This window comes from Pongo pygmaeus, chromosome 18, assembly GCF_028885625.2.
Source record: "Pongo pygmaeus isolate AG05252 chromosome 18, NHGRI_mPonPyg2-v2.0_pri, whole genome shotgun sequence".
Taxonomy (NCBI): Eukaryota; Metazoa; Chordata; class Mammalia; order Primates; family Hominidae; genus Pongo; species Pongo pygmaeus.
Window position 1 is genome coordinate 22,406,111 of NC_072391.2, and position 14,088 is coordinate 22,420,198.

Consider the following 14,088-nt stretch of genomic DNA (forward strand, 5'->3'; position numbering starts at 1 on the left):
TAAGTTTTTTAAATGTTATGGATAGTGCTTTTTGTGTCTTATAAAATCATTTTCAACTTTGGGGTAGAAAATACACATATTCAATAGTTTCTTCCAATAGTTTTATAATTCTGCTTTTGACATTTAAGTTTATAATCCATCTGTGGTTGACGTATGAATGGTATGGGATAGGGGTCTATTTTATTTTTTTCTATATGAAAAGCCAATTTGTTGAATAAATCCTCCTTTTCCCAGTTACCTGTCATGCTAATTTTGTCAGATATAAAAGTTTAATATAGGCCAGGTGTGGTTGCTCACGCCTATAATCCCAGCACTTTGGGAGGCCAAGGCTGGTGGATCACCTGAGGTCAGGAGTTTGAGACCAGCCTGACCAATATGGTGAAACCCCCTCTCTACTAAAAATACAAAAATCAGCTGGGTGTGGTGGTGGGCACCTGTAGTCCCAGCTACTTGGGAGGCTGAGACAGGAGAATTGCTTGAACCCGGGAGGCAGAGGTTGCAGTGAGCTGAGATCACACCACTGCACTCCAGCCTGGGCGATAGAGTGGGACTCCATCTCAAATAAATAAATAATTTTTTAAAAGTTTGATCTAGTCATACATAGGTTTTGGCACTTTCTTGTATTTCGTTGATCACTTACTCTGTCTCTGTAATGATACCATAAAGTCTTATCCACAAAAGCATTACCATAAGTCTTCATATGTGGGAGAACAACTCTAACCTTGTTATTCAACTTATTTAGAAGTGTTTTACCTATTCTTAGCCCTTTGCTCATTCATTTATATTTTAGAATCAACTTGTCAAGTTCCTTGGAAAATGTTTACTAGCATTTTGATTAGAATTGTATTGTCTATAAAACAACTTAGGGATAACTGACATCTCAATTAAGTCTTTTTGGTTTTGTTTTGAGACAGAGTCTTGCTCTGTCACCCAGGCTGGAGTGCAGGGGTGTGATCTTGGCTCACTGCAGCCTCCACCTCCCTGGTTCAAGTGATTCTCCTACCTCAGCCTCCCAAGTAGCTGGGATTACAGGCGCCCGCCGCCACACCTGGCTAATTTTTGTATTTTTCGTAGAGATGGGGTTTCTCCATATTGGCCAGGCTGGTCTTGAACTCCTGACCTCAGGTCATCCGCCCGCCTTGGCCTCCCGAAGTGCTGGGATTACAGGCATGAGCCACTGCACCAGGCCAATTAAGTCTTTCTTTCACTTTATTTATATCTTCTTTAATGTTGTGTGGAGTTTTAAGTTTTCTCCATACACATCTCAGAGATTTTGTGTTAGATGTATTTTTAGGTATTGGTAGCTTATATTTTTTCTTTTTTCTCAGAAGGTCCTTGTTGAATTGAGATATAATTTACCTACAGTAAAATTCACCCATGTTAAGTGTGTAAGTCGATGACTTTTAACACATGCACGCCCCTGTGTAACTGCCACCACAGTCGAACGTGGAACGTTTTCCACTCCCTTGACAGGCAATCTTCTCCACTCCAGACCCAGCAATTGATAAATTATTTGTCGTCAGTATATAATCATTTTGCATTTTAAAAAAAGAACTTCATATAAATGGAATCACAAACTATTCCAGTTTGTCTGTCTGGGTTCTTTTACTGAGTATGCTGTTTCTGCAAGTCATCCGTGTGGTTTCATGTATTTTTATTGCTGAGTAGTAGCTTTTTCTTTGAAACTTTGAAAATCAGAGTTTGATTGTTTTTCTCTTTCCTCTACTCTTGCCCCACACCAATGAGCTTTTTGGTAAGCCCTTCTCCCTCCCTCCCTCCCTCTCTTTCTTTCTTTCTTTCCTTCCTTCCTTCTTCTTTCTTCCTACCTTCCTTTCTTCTTTCTTTCTTTTCCTTCCTTCTTTTTTCTTTCTTCCTTCCTTTTTTCTCTCTCTTTCTTTTCTTTCTCTTTCTTTCTTTCCTTTTTCTTTTCCTTCCTCCCTCCCTCCCTTCCTCCTTTCCTCCTTCCCTTTTCTTCTCTTCCTTTTCTCCGTTCTCTTCCCTTCTCTTCCCTTCCCTTCCCCCCTCCCCTCTCCTCCCCTCCCCTCCCCTCCCCTCCCCTTCCTATCCTTTCCTTTCCTTTGTTTCCTACTTGGAGTCTTGCCCTGTAGCCCAGGCTGGAGTGCAGTGGCACAATCTTGCAATCTCGTCCTGTAGCCCAGGCTGGAGTGCAGTGGTGCAATCTCGCAACTCGCCCTATAGCCCAGGCTGGAGTGCAGTGGCACAATCTCAGCTCACTGCAACCTCTGCCTCCCAGGTTTAAGCAATTCTCCTGCCTCAGCCTCCCGAGTAGCTGGGATTACAGGCATGCACCACCACACCCAGCTAATTTTTTTATTTTTAGTAGAGACAGGGTTTCACTATGTTGGCCAGCTGGTCTCGAATTCCAGACCTCAAGTGATCCACCCACCTCAGCCTCCCACAGTGCTGGGATTACAGGCATGAGCCACCACACCCGGCCTAGCCCTTCACTTTCTACCCTCAGTGATTCCTGAATGCAAAGAGTATTCATGTGTTCTCTTGTCCTAAAAAACACAGCCAGTGGCCCTGTGCCCACCCTCCTACTTTCAGCTATGCTTTCCAGACTCCCTTCTAAGGATGGTGGTGGGTGGCTGCCCTTAACCATTCACTGGCAGCTTGATTCCAATCAAAAGAGGGAAATCCCACAACTAAACAGGGCCATAGCTCCCTGTCCATTGGGGAACTCTGTGCAGCCAGGACTTTAGGAACTGCTGAACTTTCTGTTGAGTGGTCTCCAGCTTCCTACAGGGGGCTACTGGGGCAGTAACTGGCCTTAGTGGTTGTTCCCAGAGGTCCTTCACGGGTTGTCTTTGTCTTTCAGGACAATCCTGAGAAGACAGCTGCATCAGAACAAGGGGACTTTTACATCACAGGGGACCGAGCTCGCATGGACAAGGATGGCTACTTTTGGTTCATGGGAAGAAACGACGATGTGATCAATTCTTCAAGGTCAAGCTGTCTGCACTTTCCTCCTCCCTTTGAAGTTTCATGGGGGTTGAGGGAAGCCCACTTGGAAGAGTTTGTTTTTCCCTTCCAGCTACCGGATCGGGCCTGTTGAAGTGGAAAGTGCCTTGGCAGAGCATCCTGCTGTCCTGGAGTCGGCTGTGGTCAGCAGCCCAGACCCCATCAGGGGAGAGGTAACCAGTGCACCCAAGAACATGGCCTTCTGCTTCTGTACCTATTAGCACCCAGCAGAACAAGCAGGAAGGCTCAGATTGTCCTGTATTTCACCTCCATCCATGGGCCACAAAGTTGAAATGCCACCATCAGACACACGTTGCCTTCATGTCTTTAGAGATACAATTACTCTCTAAAGGGACATAATGGGAAAACACCAACACTTTGCTTTTAAATGGATACAACTGCGTCCCAAAGAGGCTGGCTATGGGGCAGGAGATCTTAGCGGGAGGTGCAGGCTCTGTTATCCATCCTGTCTAATAAAAAGTCATTTTCTATTTGCAGATGAGGACATAGCGAGCACACCAGTAATAGTTGCTGATGGCTGTGACCTGAGAGGGATAGAATATGTATCCAAAATGACCTTGATATACCAGAAAGATGGGCCAAATTTAATAAGCTGGGCTTTCATAGGATAAATCTTTTTTTTTTTTTTTTTTGAGATGGAGTCTTGCTCTGTTGTCCAGGCTGAAGTGCAGTGGCATGATCTTGGCTCACTGCAACCTCCACCTCCCAGGTTCAAGTGATCTTCCTGCCTCAGCACCCCCTAGTAGCTGGGATTACAGGCACATGTCACCACACCTGGCTAATTTTTGTATTTTTAGTAGAGACAGGGTTTCGTCTTGTTGGCCAGGCTGGAGGTCTTAAACTTCTGACCTCGGGTGATCCACCCACCCCGGCCTCCCAAAGTGCTGGGATTACAGGCGTGAGTCACCATGCCCAGCCAGGAGAAATCTTTCTGTGTGTCCCAGAGGAATGGATATTATGGGAAAGATCAGCTTACAGGCAGACTTAGGTACTGTTCACTGGCTTACATCCAACATAATCCTAAAGCACAACAGTTACCTTTTGAAAGTTAGTGCAACATCAGCCTGCATTCTCAGAAGCATCAGGACCACAGGAGAGATTCTCAAAGTCTGGTTCTTGGACTGCTTGCAACTGTATCATCTGAGATTCTTGTTTAAAATATAGATTTGCAGACCTAAAGTCAGACTTACCAAATCATAATGACTGGGAATGCAGCCCAGAGAATCTGCATTTTAGCCAGCCATTCTTGGCCAAGTGATTCCCCTCTAAAATCCAAAGACATTAATGTAGAATAAGGGAGGTGTGGAGTCCCATTGATGTGCTGAAGAAATCATACCTCAAACGTATGCCTAGTTCTGCATGCTGTGAGTTAATTGGGACTGTGACAAATGGCTGTGTGCTCAAACTTAATCCATGTATAGTGCTTAGAACTGAGTCTGGAGTGTAGAAAGTGCCCAACAAATGAGCCGGACACGGTGGCTCACGTCTGTAATCCCAGCATTTTGGGAGGCTGAGGCGGGCAGATCACGAGGTCAGGAAATCGAGACCATCCTGGCTAACATCGTGAAACCCGGTCTCTACTAAAAATACTAAAAATTAGCCGGGTGTGGCAGTGGGCGCCTATAGTCCCAGCTACTCGGGAGGCTGAGGCAGGAGAATGACGTGAACCCAGGAGGCAGAGCTTGCAGTGAGCCGAGAACGCACCACTGAGCTCCAGCCTGGGATACAGGGTGAGACTCCGTCTCAAAAAAAAAAAAAAAAAAAAAGTGTCCAACAAATGTTTAGTAGTTACAGTAGTAAGAGGAAGCTCTTTCTAAAAGCATATCTGTGTGAACATGAAATGATAGTGGCCTTCCTCCCTGTGGGAAGTATGCAAGGACAGTGAGCTACCCCTTTAATAGAATACTGTTAACAGATAGGAATGCTGGAATTAATAAGCATTCAAGTGACCTGCCATTCCTAACAGAAACTATGTTTGTTGTGCTTGAGTCTGGGACACTTCCTCCTCGTTGGCGTAAGACAGCCTGCGGGAAAGTTGTGGGCAGAGAGACCCAAGGTGCAGAATATCCCTTGGGATGTCTGGAACAGAAGTGGTGCAGTTCAGGGTCTGCTGATTGCAAATGTTCATCCATGCAGACCCCCAAAGACCTAGTTCCCCTTGAAAGTGACTGCATTTTCCTCAATCCCACCTGTTCAAACTCATGCCTACCTACCTTTCTCATTAGGAAAATCTGGAAGAAAATGGCCCTAGGAGTTTATGAACCTCTTTTCTCCAAAATATTTTCTTCTTAAGAGAAGCGATGTTGGCTTCAAATGGTGTCATTCCAAGTATGGGGAGTAATTTGAGAAATAGGTAGGAGTTTGAAATCATCCCAGAAAGGTCAATGCTCCTAATAGTCACACCTGGAAGGGCCAGCAAAAGAAAAATTGGTGGTGTTTGTGTCACTGGCTGTGCCCAAAAACAACTAGTAGAACTTTCATGGTGCAAAGGTAAATGTAGGCCCTTATTCAAGGCTCACTTAAGGAGAAAAGAGTCGTTATATGAGGCCTGATCTTTTCTGGGTATTTTGCTTTCCTGCAGGTGGTAAAGGCATTTATAGTCCTTACTCCAGCCTACTTCTCTCATGACCCAGAGGTACTAATGCGGGAACTCCAGGAGCATGTGAAAAGGGTGACTGCTCCATACAAATACCCCAGGAAGGTAAACATCAGGGTTTCCAGGGCACAGTGATCTGGGAATCAGATGGGCACACTCTGCCTGGGCTCCCACTCAGGGCCAGGCCCTGTGCCAGGCACTGGGGATATGGAGAAACTTGTAACCCTGGCTGCTGCTTCAGCTTTTTTCTGTATTTCTTCACTTGGGTTCTCTCCAAAGCACATTTTGTTTCTGCTCTAAGAACAGCCTGATCCCTACCACAAATCAGATACAAGAGGTAGTGCTCAAATGCTGTCAAAATGATCCTGTGCTCCAGGCTCCAGCTGTTTTGCTTCTGGCCATTTAGGGGGAAACCCTGAATCAGGGGCTTTCCAAGGACAGGCAGACAGTATTGTCTCTTTCAAAACAAAAGTCTTTTCGAGAAATGATGATTTCCAAGTGTTTTTTGTTTTGTGTTTGGTCACTAGGTGGCCTTTGTTTCAGAACTGCCAAAGACGGTTTCTGGAAAGATCCAAAGGAGTAAATTGCGAAGTCAGGAGTGGGGGAAATGAGGTGCAACCCCAGGAAGGCCCCGTAGACCTCCGAAGACTCCATGAGAAACGAATGGATCACTGGCCAACCCCCATGGGGAGCATCATCTCTTCAACCCTAAAGATGTCAAAGGCATGCAGCTTCCAAACGGCATCCCCAGGATCACTGGGCAATGCTGGAAAGTGCAAAAGAATATCATTGGCCCTGACCACGTAGATGGTGCGCCACCTAGCAAATGCTTGGTGGTTTGACTTCTCCCTCTGTCTTGGGGCAGGCTTAGCATCTGCCCACTGGTCTTACTAAGAGCTTTCAGATTTCTCTCCATAGGACAGGTTACCATAGCCTTGGGGCACTTGTGGGTACTCATTCTCTGCCAGTGGGAATGTAAAAGCTTCATCCTTTGTATGCAACCATTTGGTAAAACTATGCAGGAACATAAAATAAAATATCCTTTAGCTCAGAAATTCTACCTTCGGGAGTCACCACAAAAGAAAAAAATCAAAATGCAGAAAATGTGTGGTGCACTAAGATGATCACACAGCATTAAAACTAAAACAAACAAACAAAAATTAACAAATTAACATCCAAACAACAAGGAAATGATTAACAAAATTGTAGTAGATTAACTCAATAACATATGATGTGGCCATTAAAATAGTTAAGAGCAGTTTAGTAAGTCTTGGGAAAAGTGTAAGCTACATTAATTTTAAAAATCAGAATAAAAATATTTGCATACTGGAGAATCCCAACTCTGAAAAATAAAGGGAAAACTGTAGTTAATTGTAATTTTCCTGGAGATTGAGGAAGGAGGGAGAGAAAATAATGGATGGTAGTTTTTCTTCTTCCTTTTTCCACTACATTTCTGTATTTTCCAAGTTTTTGTACTAAGCACATACAACTATTTTAATGAAAAAGTTATGTTAAAGAAAGCACACTCTGCTTCATGTCTAGTTCTTCCTCCATATACTCATACATCATCCCCAAAGACTGCTGTATTGTCTGTACTAGTCAGCATTCTCCAGAGAAAAAGAAGCAATAGGACATATATAGACATAGGAGAGGGGATTTATGATGGGAATTGGCTCACTCAATTTTGGAGGCTGAGAAGTTCCACAATCTGCCATCTGCATGCTGGAGACCCAGGAAATCCCATGGTATGTTTCCATCTGAGTCCAAAGGCCTGAAAACCAGGAGAGCCAATGGTATAACTCCCTGTCCAAGCGCAAAGGAACAAGAACCAGGAGCTTCACCGTCTGAGGACAAGAAAACACAGATGTTCTAGCCCAAAAGGAAGGAGCAAATTCCTCTTTTCTCCTTTTTCTCCTCTTCATGCCCTAATGGGTTGGATGATGCCTGCCCACGTGGGTGAGGGCAGATTTTCTTAGTCTATGACTCTATCTCTAATATCACCTGGAAACACCTCCCAGAGACACCCAGAAGTAATGTTCACAGCTATCTGGGGACTCTTAACCCAGTCAAGTTGACACCTAACGTTAATCATCACAATGTCTTATCCAGGCGGGGCATAAAGACCTGCAGCCACGGCTCAGGCCTGCAAACAGGAAAGGGTGGTTCTGGGAGCAACCCTGGAGGAAAAGCAGCAGATGGAAACTGAAGCAATCCCAGTGCTGCTGACCCCACCCCCAGCACCTCCACACCCTCCAGGGAAAATTCAATGAGCACCTACTCAATACTGAGCTCTGAGACTGCAGTGATACACCAAAGCCAGCCTAGTCCCTACCTATGTGAGTTTTCTGGGGCTGCCATAACAAAGTACAACAGTCTGGGCCATTTAAACAACAGAAATTAATGTCCTCACCGTTGTGGAGGCTGGAGGTCTAGGATCAGGGGTTGGCAAGGTTGGTTTCATTCTGAGGACGTTTCCTTGGTTTGTAGATCGCCGACTTCTCCCTTTGTCTTCATATGGTCTTTCTTCTGTGCGTGTGTGTCTGGGGCCCAATCTCCTCTTCTTCTAAGGACACCTATCATGTCAGATTGGATTAGGGCCCACCCTCATGACCTCACTTTAACTTAATCACCTCTTTAAAAACCTTGTCTCCAAAGACAGTCACAATCTGAGGTACTGGGAGGAACTGGGATATCTGGGGTTAGGACTTCAACATAAGAATTTGGGGAAACACATTTCAGCCCAAACCCTTGTGGAGTTTGTCTAGTAGGAAGGTCATTACTATTTATCACAGAATAATGCAAATAAATGTACAATTGTAATGCCATGAAGAAAAGAATACATTTAAGACATAGACTGGGGGGACTGATCAAGACTCAGGGGACTGAGGGTATCAGGGAGGCTTCTATAAGAAAGTCCCTGCACTGGGTGCAGTGGCTGATGTCTGTAATCCCAGCACTTTGGGAGGCTGAGGCGGGTGTATCACCTGAGGTCAGGAGTTCGAGACCTGCCTGACCAACATGGTGAAACCTCGTCTCCACTAAACATACAAAAATTAGACGGGTGTAGTGGTGTGTGCCTGTAATTCCAGCTGTTCGGGAGGCTGAGGCAAGAGAATTGCTTGAACCCAGGAGGCAGAGATTGCAGTGAGCTGAGATCATGCCACTGCACTCCAGCCTAGGTGACAGAATGAGACTTCATAAATCGGCTCTGTCTAGGCAGTGGGCAAGGTGAACCCACTGAGCAGTTACAATTCCCTTCCATCAAGCCCACCTGCTGGCATTATCAGCAGTGAAGCTCCAAAGTCAGCAGCCTTTTGTCATACACAGGCTGGAGGTGAGTGAAGCTCCAAAGTCAAGTTGGGATTACTTCTGAGCATGTCATGTAACACCCTCTCGTTAAACTGTGGTTATCTGTTACCCTGGTCTCCGCTTGGAGCTTCAGCCAAGATTCTGAGACAACAGAGGAAGTCCCATTTAACATTCTCTTTCATGGGTGTCGTAGCTCATTGCTATTGCTTATTATTTTAGGTTTGTTTTGCCTGTCTTTCCTAGCAGATTGTGGACTCTTCTAGATCATAGGCTAGATCATAGTCTTGTCTGTCTTCCCAGTGCCAATATCAGGACCTGCTGCCTAGTAGGTATCAGTAAATAATCATTGAGTGAATGAATGAATGAATGAATGAATGAATGAAAAATAAGATACTAATTGAGGGGAATAGGCAGCTGAAGAGGCGTCAAGCAAGAATTATACCTGAAGACTGTTCACCTCTTTTTTCTTTCCAAATGAATATATCTGTTTCTTTTCTTGAGGGCTGAAACATTCCTAATAGAAACCTCACAGTTCTATCTTGTACACAGGCAGGTGACTTTCCCTCTCTAGGCCTCTTTTTCCACATCTCTATATTGGGGGCTGGAATGTAATACTAGACCTACTTTCCCCAGCCTTTCCATTGCTGTGGACTCCTTTCTATCATTCTGCCATCATGTTTGGAAAGATTTTCTCTCAAAGTTCATACTTCTTCCAATCCACTATGTCCCTCAGAATTTGAGGTGGTGTCAGCTTTTATTGGGTAGTGATGCTTGTATGTTAGCTATTAATTTTATTTTATTTTTCTTGTTTCAGTATTTATCTTGGTTTTGATAAATAATCCTTAGCTAGAAAGGGTCCAACCTCCTATTGTGCAATGTGGTAAATCACAGCAACACCTTTTTTTTTTTTTCTTTTTAGAGGGAGTCTCACTCTGTCGCTCAGGCTGGAGTGAAGTGACATGGTCTCGGCTCACTGCAACCTCCACCTCCCAGGTTCAAGCGATTCTCCTGCCTCAGCCTCCTGAGTAGCTGGGACTACAGGAGTGCGCCACCATGCCCAGCTAATTTTTTAATTTTTAGTAGAAATGGGGTTTCACCATGTTGGCCAGGCTGGTCTCAAACTCCTGATCTCAAGTGATCCACCCACCTCGGCTTCCCAAAGTGCTGGGATTACAGGTGTGAGACACTGTGTCCAGCCTCACAAGTAACATCTTTAAGGTAAGGAGAGAATCAAGGAAGTCCAGGATATGCCAAGATGGGAGCACTGATCCTTTCATTTCAGGGTTTCTGCCTGAGAATCCACAGCTCACCTTATACACTTCCAGTAATAAAGATGAAGAGGATTATGAGGGTGGTGGTGGTGATGATGATGATAGTAAACCACTACCACTGGTTGAACTCTTAACTGTTGAACTTCATTGTGAGCTTACTAGACATTATCTCATTTAAGCCTTGCAAAAAGCAATAAAGTAGGTATCTTTCATTCATCCCTTCATTTAGCAAAAAATGATTCTATTCCTACTCTGTACCCAGCACAGTTCTAGGCACTGAGGATACAGCAGTGAATGAAAGAGACAGAAACTCCTGCCTTCTGGAAATGGCAACCTAGTGAAAAAAGAGATAACAAAGAACTATTAGGTTGGTACAAAAGCAATTGCGGTTTTTGCCATTACTTTTGATGGTAAAAACCACAATTACTTTTGCACAAATCTAATTTTAAAAATTAGAGTGTGTCGGACAGTGTCAGTGCTAAGGAGGAAATAAAGTACAAGTAGTGAATAGGGACTACGGAATGGTGGTGCAGGATTTTAAACAGGGTAGCCAGGAAGGGGTTTGTGAAGACGATGTTTGAGCAAATCGAAAGGTGAGGGAGCGAGCTGTGCAGATGTGGGGGTCGGGGAGGACACTGTCCTGGAGACAGAAGAGCAGGTTCAAAGGCCCTGAGACAGAAACAATCACCTGGTGATCCCCATTTTACAGAAGAGAGATCTGAGGCTCAGAAAGATGGAGTCACTCATCCAAACTTGCACAGCTGTGAGTGGCAGAGCTGGGATTTGAATGCCAGGCCCGACACCACCAAAACCTGCATTTGTTTCTCATTTTCTCATATTTTTCAATTCAGACACTGAGGATGTAGGCGTTGGGGCATCGGCAGAGTGGTTAAGAGCCAGGCATGATGTGAACCAGACCTGGGTTCAGGTTTTGTGGTGCCACTTACCTCTTTGGGTGGCTAACTTGAACTGTCTGAGCCTCAGTTTCCACATGCTGAATTGGGGATAATAATAGATAACTGCTAGGGTTATAGAGGTGGTTGAATGAAACAGCTGCACAGTTTGTGGCACACTAAATGCTCTCTCAATAAATGTGTTTTTTTTATTGTTTGTTTTTTGTTTTTGTTTTTTTTTTTGAGATTGAGTTTCCCTCTTGTCCCCCTGGCTGGAGTGCAATGGCGCTGTCTCAGCTCACTGCAACCTCCACCTCCCAGGTTCAAGCGATTCTCCTGCCTCAGGTTCCTGAGTAGCTGGGATTACAGGTGCCCACCACCACACCCAGTTAATTTTTAAATTTTTTTTAGTAGAGACGGGGTTTCACTATGTTGGCCAAGCTGGTCTCGAACTCCTGACCTCAGGTGATTCACCCACCTTGGCCTCCCAAAGTGCTGGGATTACAGGTGTGAGTCACTGCGCCCAACCAATAAATGTTATTGCTAGTTACTATTACTCAGTCTACAGCCCCATTTTCAGGAGGGGACATTAAGATTCTGCACCCCAGACGACTGGTGAGTTTCCCACCTTCATGCAAGGGGTCTGTGGGTGAGTTGCCTCATGAAAGCTCCCAATAACCATTGAAATAGCAGTTTCTTTCCAAAGCACTAATTATGTGCCTGGTATTTATCATATGCCTCGGCTCCTCAAACTGCAGCAAACAAACTCCGTGGAAGAGAAAAAATGGGACTCCAGAGACTTGAAACCACAGCCACTTGTCAGATGCAGCCCCCAACTCTGAAAGTGAGAAGCAGAGACAAAGTTATCTCCTGAAGCACATGGATACTTTTGAGCAGGTTTTTCAGATCAAACATAAGGCTTTGCAGAAGTCTAGCACTTTGCATTGTTCTCCACGTCCAAGAGTCTTAGGGGAGCAGCATCACACCCCTCTGGCATCTGGACAACTGAGAAGCCTCCAGAATTGTCTTACTCAGGCTTTACCATGACCCTACCAGATAGATGCTATTTTTATCTCCATTTTGTACAGGAGGAAACTGAGGCACAGTGGGTGAGTGTGTGTGTTCTTTTGGTAAGTGGTACAGCCAAGATTTAAAATGGGTCTTCTGATGGCAATTCTCAGGCATTGTCTCTTGCTCCAGGCTGCCTCCAAAACCTTGGCTCCATCCAGCCAGGCCACCAAAGACTTCCTGAGACAATCAGAGGTGGATTGTGATAAAGAAAATCTGTTTTTCCCACGATGATTCCTGACTGAAAGCCCCCTGCCCTGGGAAATTCTGAGCCCCCACCACGGAGTTCTGCTCCCAGCATTTCCGCAGCAACTCCAGCACTTTTTCTATTTTCCCCAAACATTGAATCCCCACTGTGGGTCAGATTCTAGGGACACAGAGGTGGCCAGCTGATTGTGCACAGCCTTCAACAGTGACCACTTCAAATCATTTTCATTTAAAATGCCTCTTTGCTGAAACACGGTGTTCCCTATGAGAAGGACACTGGACTTTGAAGTTAGATTTGAGTCCTGTTGTAGCACTTACCAGCTGCAGGAGCTTAGCCAAGTCGCTTGTCCTCTCTGAGCCTCAATTTCCTTATCTATAAAATGGGGCTCTGGATACCTCTCTTGTAGAGTTCTTGTTTAGATTACATGTGAGCACATCTATAAAACACTGAAGACATGAACTAGCTGTTATTCTTTATAAACAGTCATCAGGAGAATTTTGATTTTCCACCTCACAGATTTCCCACAGGAATATGCTATCCTGAAATGTGTCTAAATGTCAAAATTTGAAAAACAGAAAGAATGGAAAAGAAACTCAGCAAAGTCCAGCATCATGACTTGGCAGTGTCCCCAGTGGCCAGGTGCAAAGGACCACCCAGAGAGGTGTTTTCAGACCATTGTAAATAGTGTGAGTGCTATTTAGGACTTACACACACTCAGACACGGGCACACACACACAAATGTAGATACAGCCACACACATCTGCAATTTCACTGCCACACATAGACACTCACACATGCAAGCACACACAAATATCTAGTCACACTTCTAGCCCCCCCCACACTCACACACGTGAATACACACAGTTACACTTGCAGACAATCTTATGCACATGCCAAACTCATAAACATATACATAGACATACACTTAACTACAGAGCTACATATACCTGACAGTCACACACATAATTACATACACAGTCACACACATACACTCACACACATCCACATCTACCAACACACATGCATGCATGTAAGTATACATAAACACCTGTACACCTGAGCATACAGCTCTACACACACTTGCACACACGTACACATACAGTCTCACATACATCCATGTACTGACACACACATAGGCACACATGTGCACAAACATTCACAACCTTACACACATGTCTTTACACACAGAACTGCACACACATAACAGCTATACATCCCACACAGTCACCTGTGCACACACAAAAACATGCATACATGCACTTAGGCTATCTCACATACACAGCTACGTACTTCACACAGGCACACGCACTATTATAACATGTTTTCTTTTCTTTACAGCCCTTATTCATTCTCTCAGCTATTTACTGAGTACTTACTGTGTGCTAGCTACTGTTAAAAGTCCTTGAGCTAAATCATTGAACAAAATGGGCAAAAATATCTGCCTTCTTGAAGCTTAGATTCTAATGGAAGGAAACAGAGGCAAAAATAGTAAGTAGATACGTTAGCAGGTAGTGAGTATTAGAGAAAATAGTGCAAGTAATGAGGAGGAGGAAGAACCAACTTGGAGGTGGGTTGCCGTTTTGAGAAGGTGGTCAAGGTAAGCTTCATTGAGAAGTTGACAAAAATATTTAGCAAGGAAATAAAGTAGAAGAGGGAGTTATCCATGTAGATATCTATGAAAAATCAGTCTGAGAAGAGGAAACAGCAAGTGCAGATACCCTAAGGCAGAGTGTGCCTTCA

General features: G+C 44.4%; 1 protein-coding gene across 2 annotated transcripts in view; it reads left to right on the top strand.

Annotated features, from left to right (window-relative positions):
• ACSM5 (acyl-CoA synthetase medium chain family member 5) overlaps nt 1-7,122 on the top strand; it is a 31,727-nt gene extending 24,605 nt beyond the window's left edge. Inside the window, exons 11-14 of one of the 2 annotated variants that reach the window (XM_054454172.2) lie at nt 2,840-2,967; nt 3,056-3,155; nt 5,585-5,704; nt 6,127-7,122. In XM_054454172.2, the coding sequence (XP_054310147.1) occupies nt 2,840-2,967; nt 3,056-3,155; nt 5,585-5,704; nt 6,127-6,210 (432 nt within the window). In that variant the 3' untranslated portion in view covers nt 6,211-7,122. The remainder of the gene's footprint in view (nt 1-2,839; nt 2,968-3,055; nt 3,156-5,584; nt 5,705-6,126) is intronic. The other variant, XM_054454171.2, reaches the window with a different exon arrangement.
• Nucleotides 7,123-14,088: the final 6,966 nt, after the last annotated feature.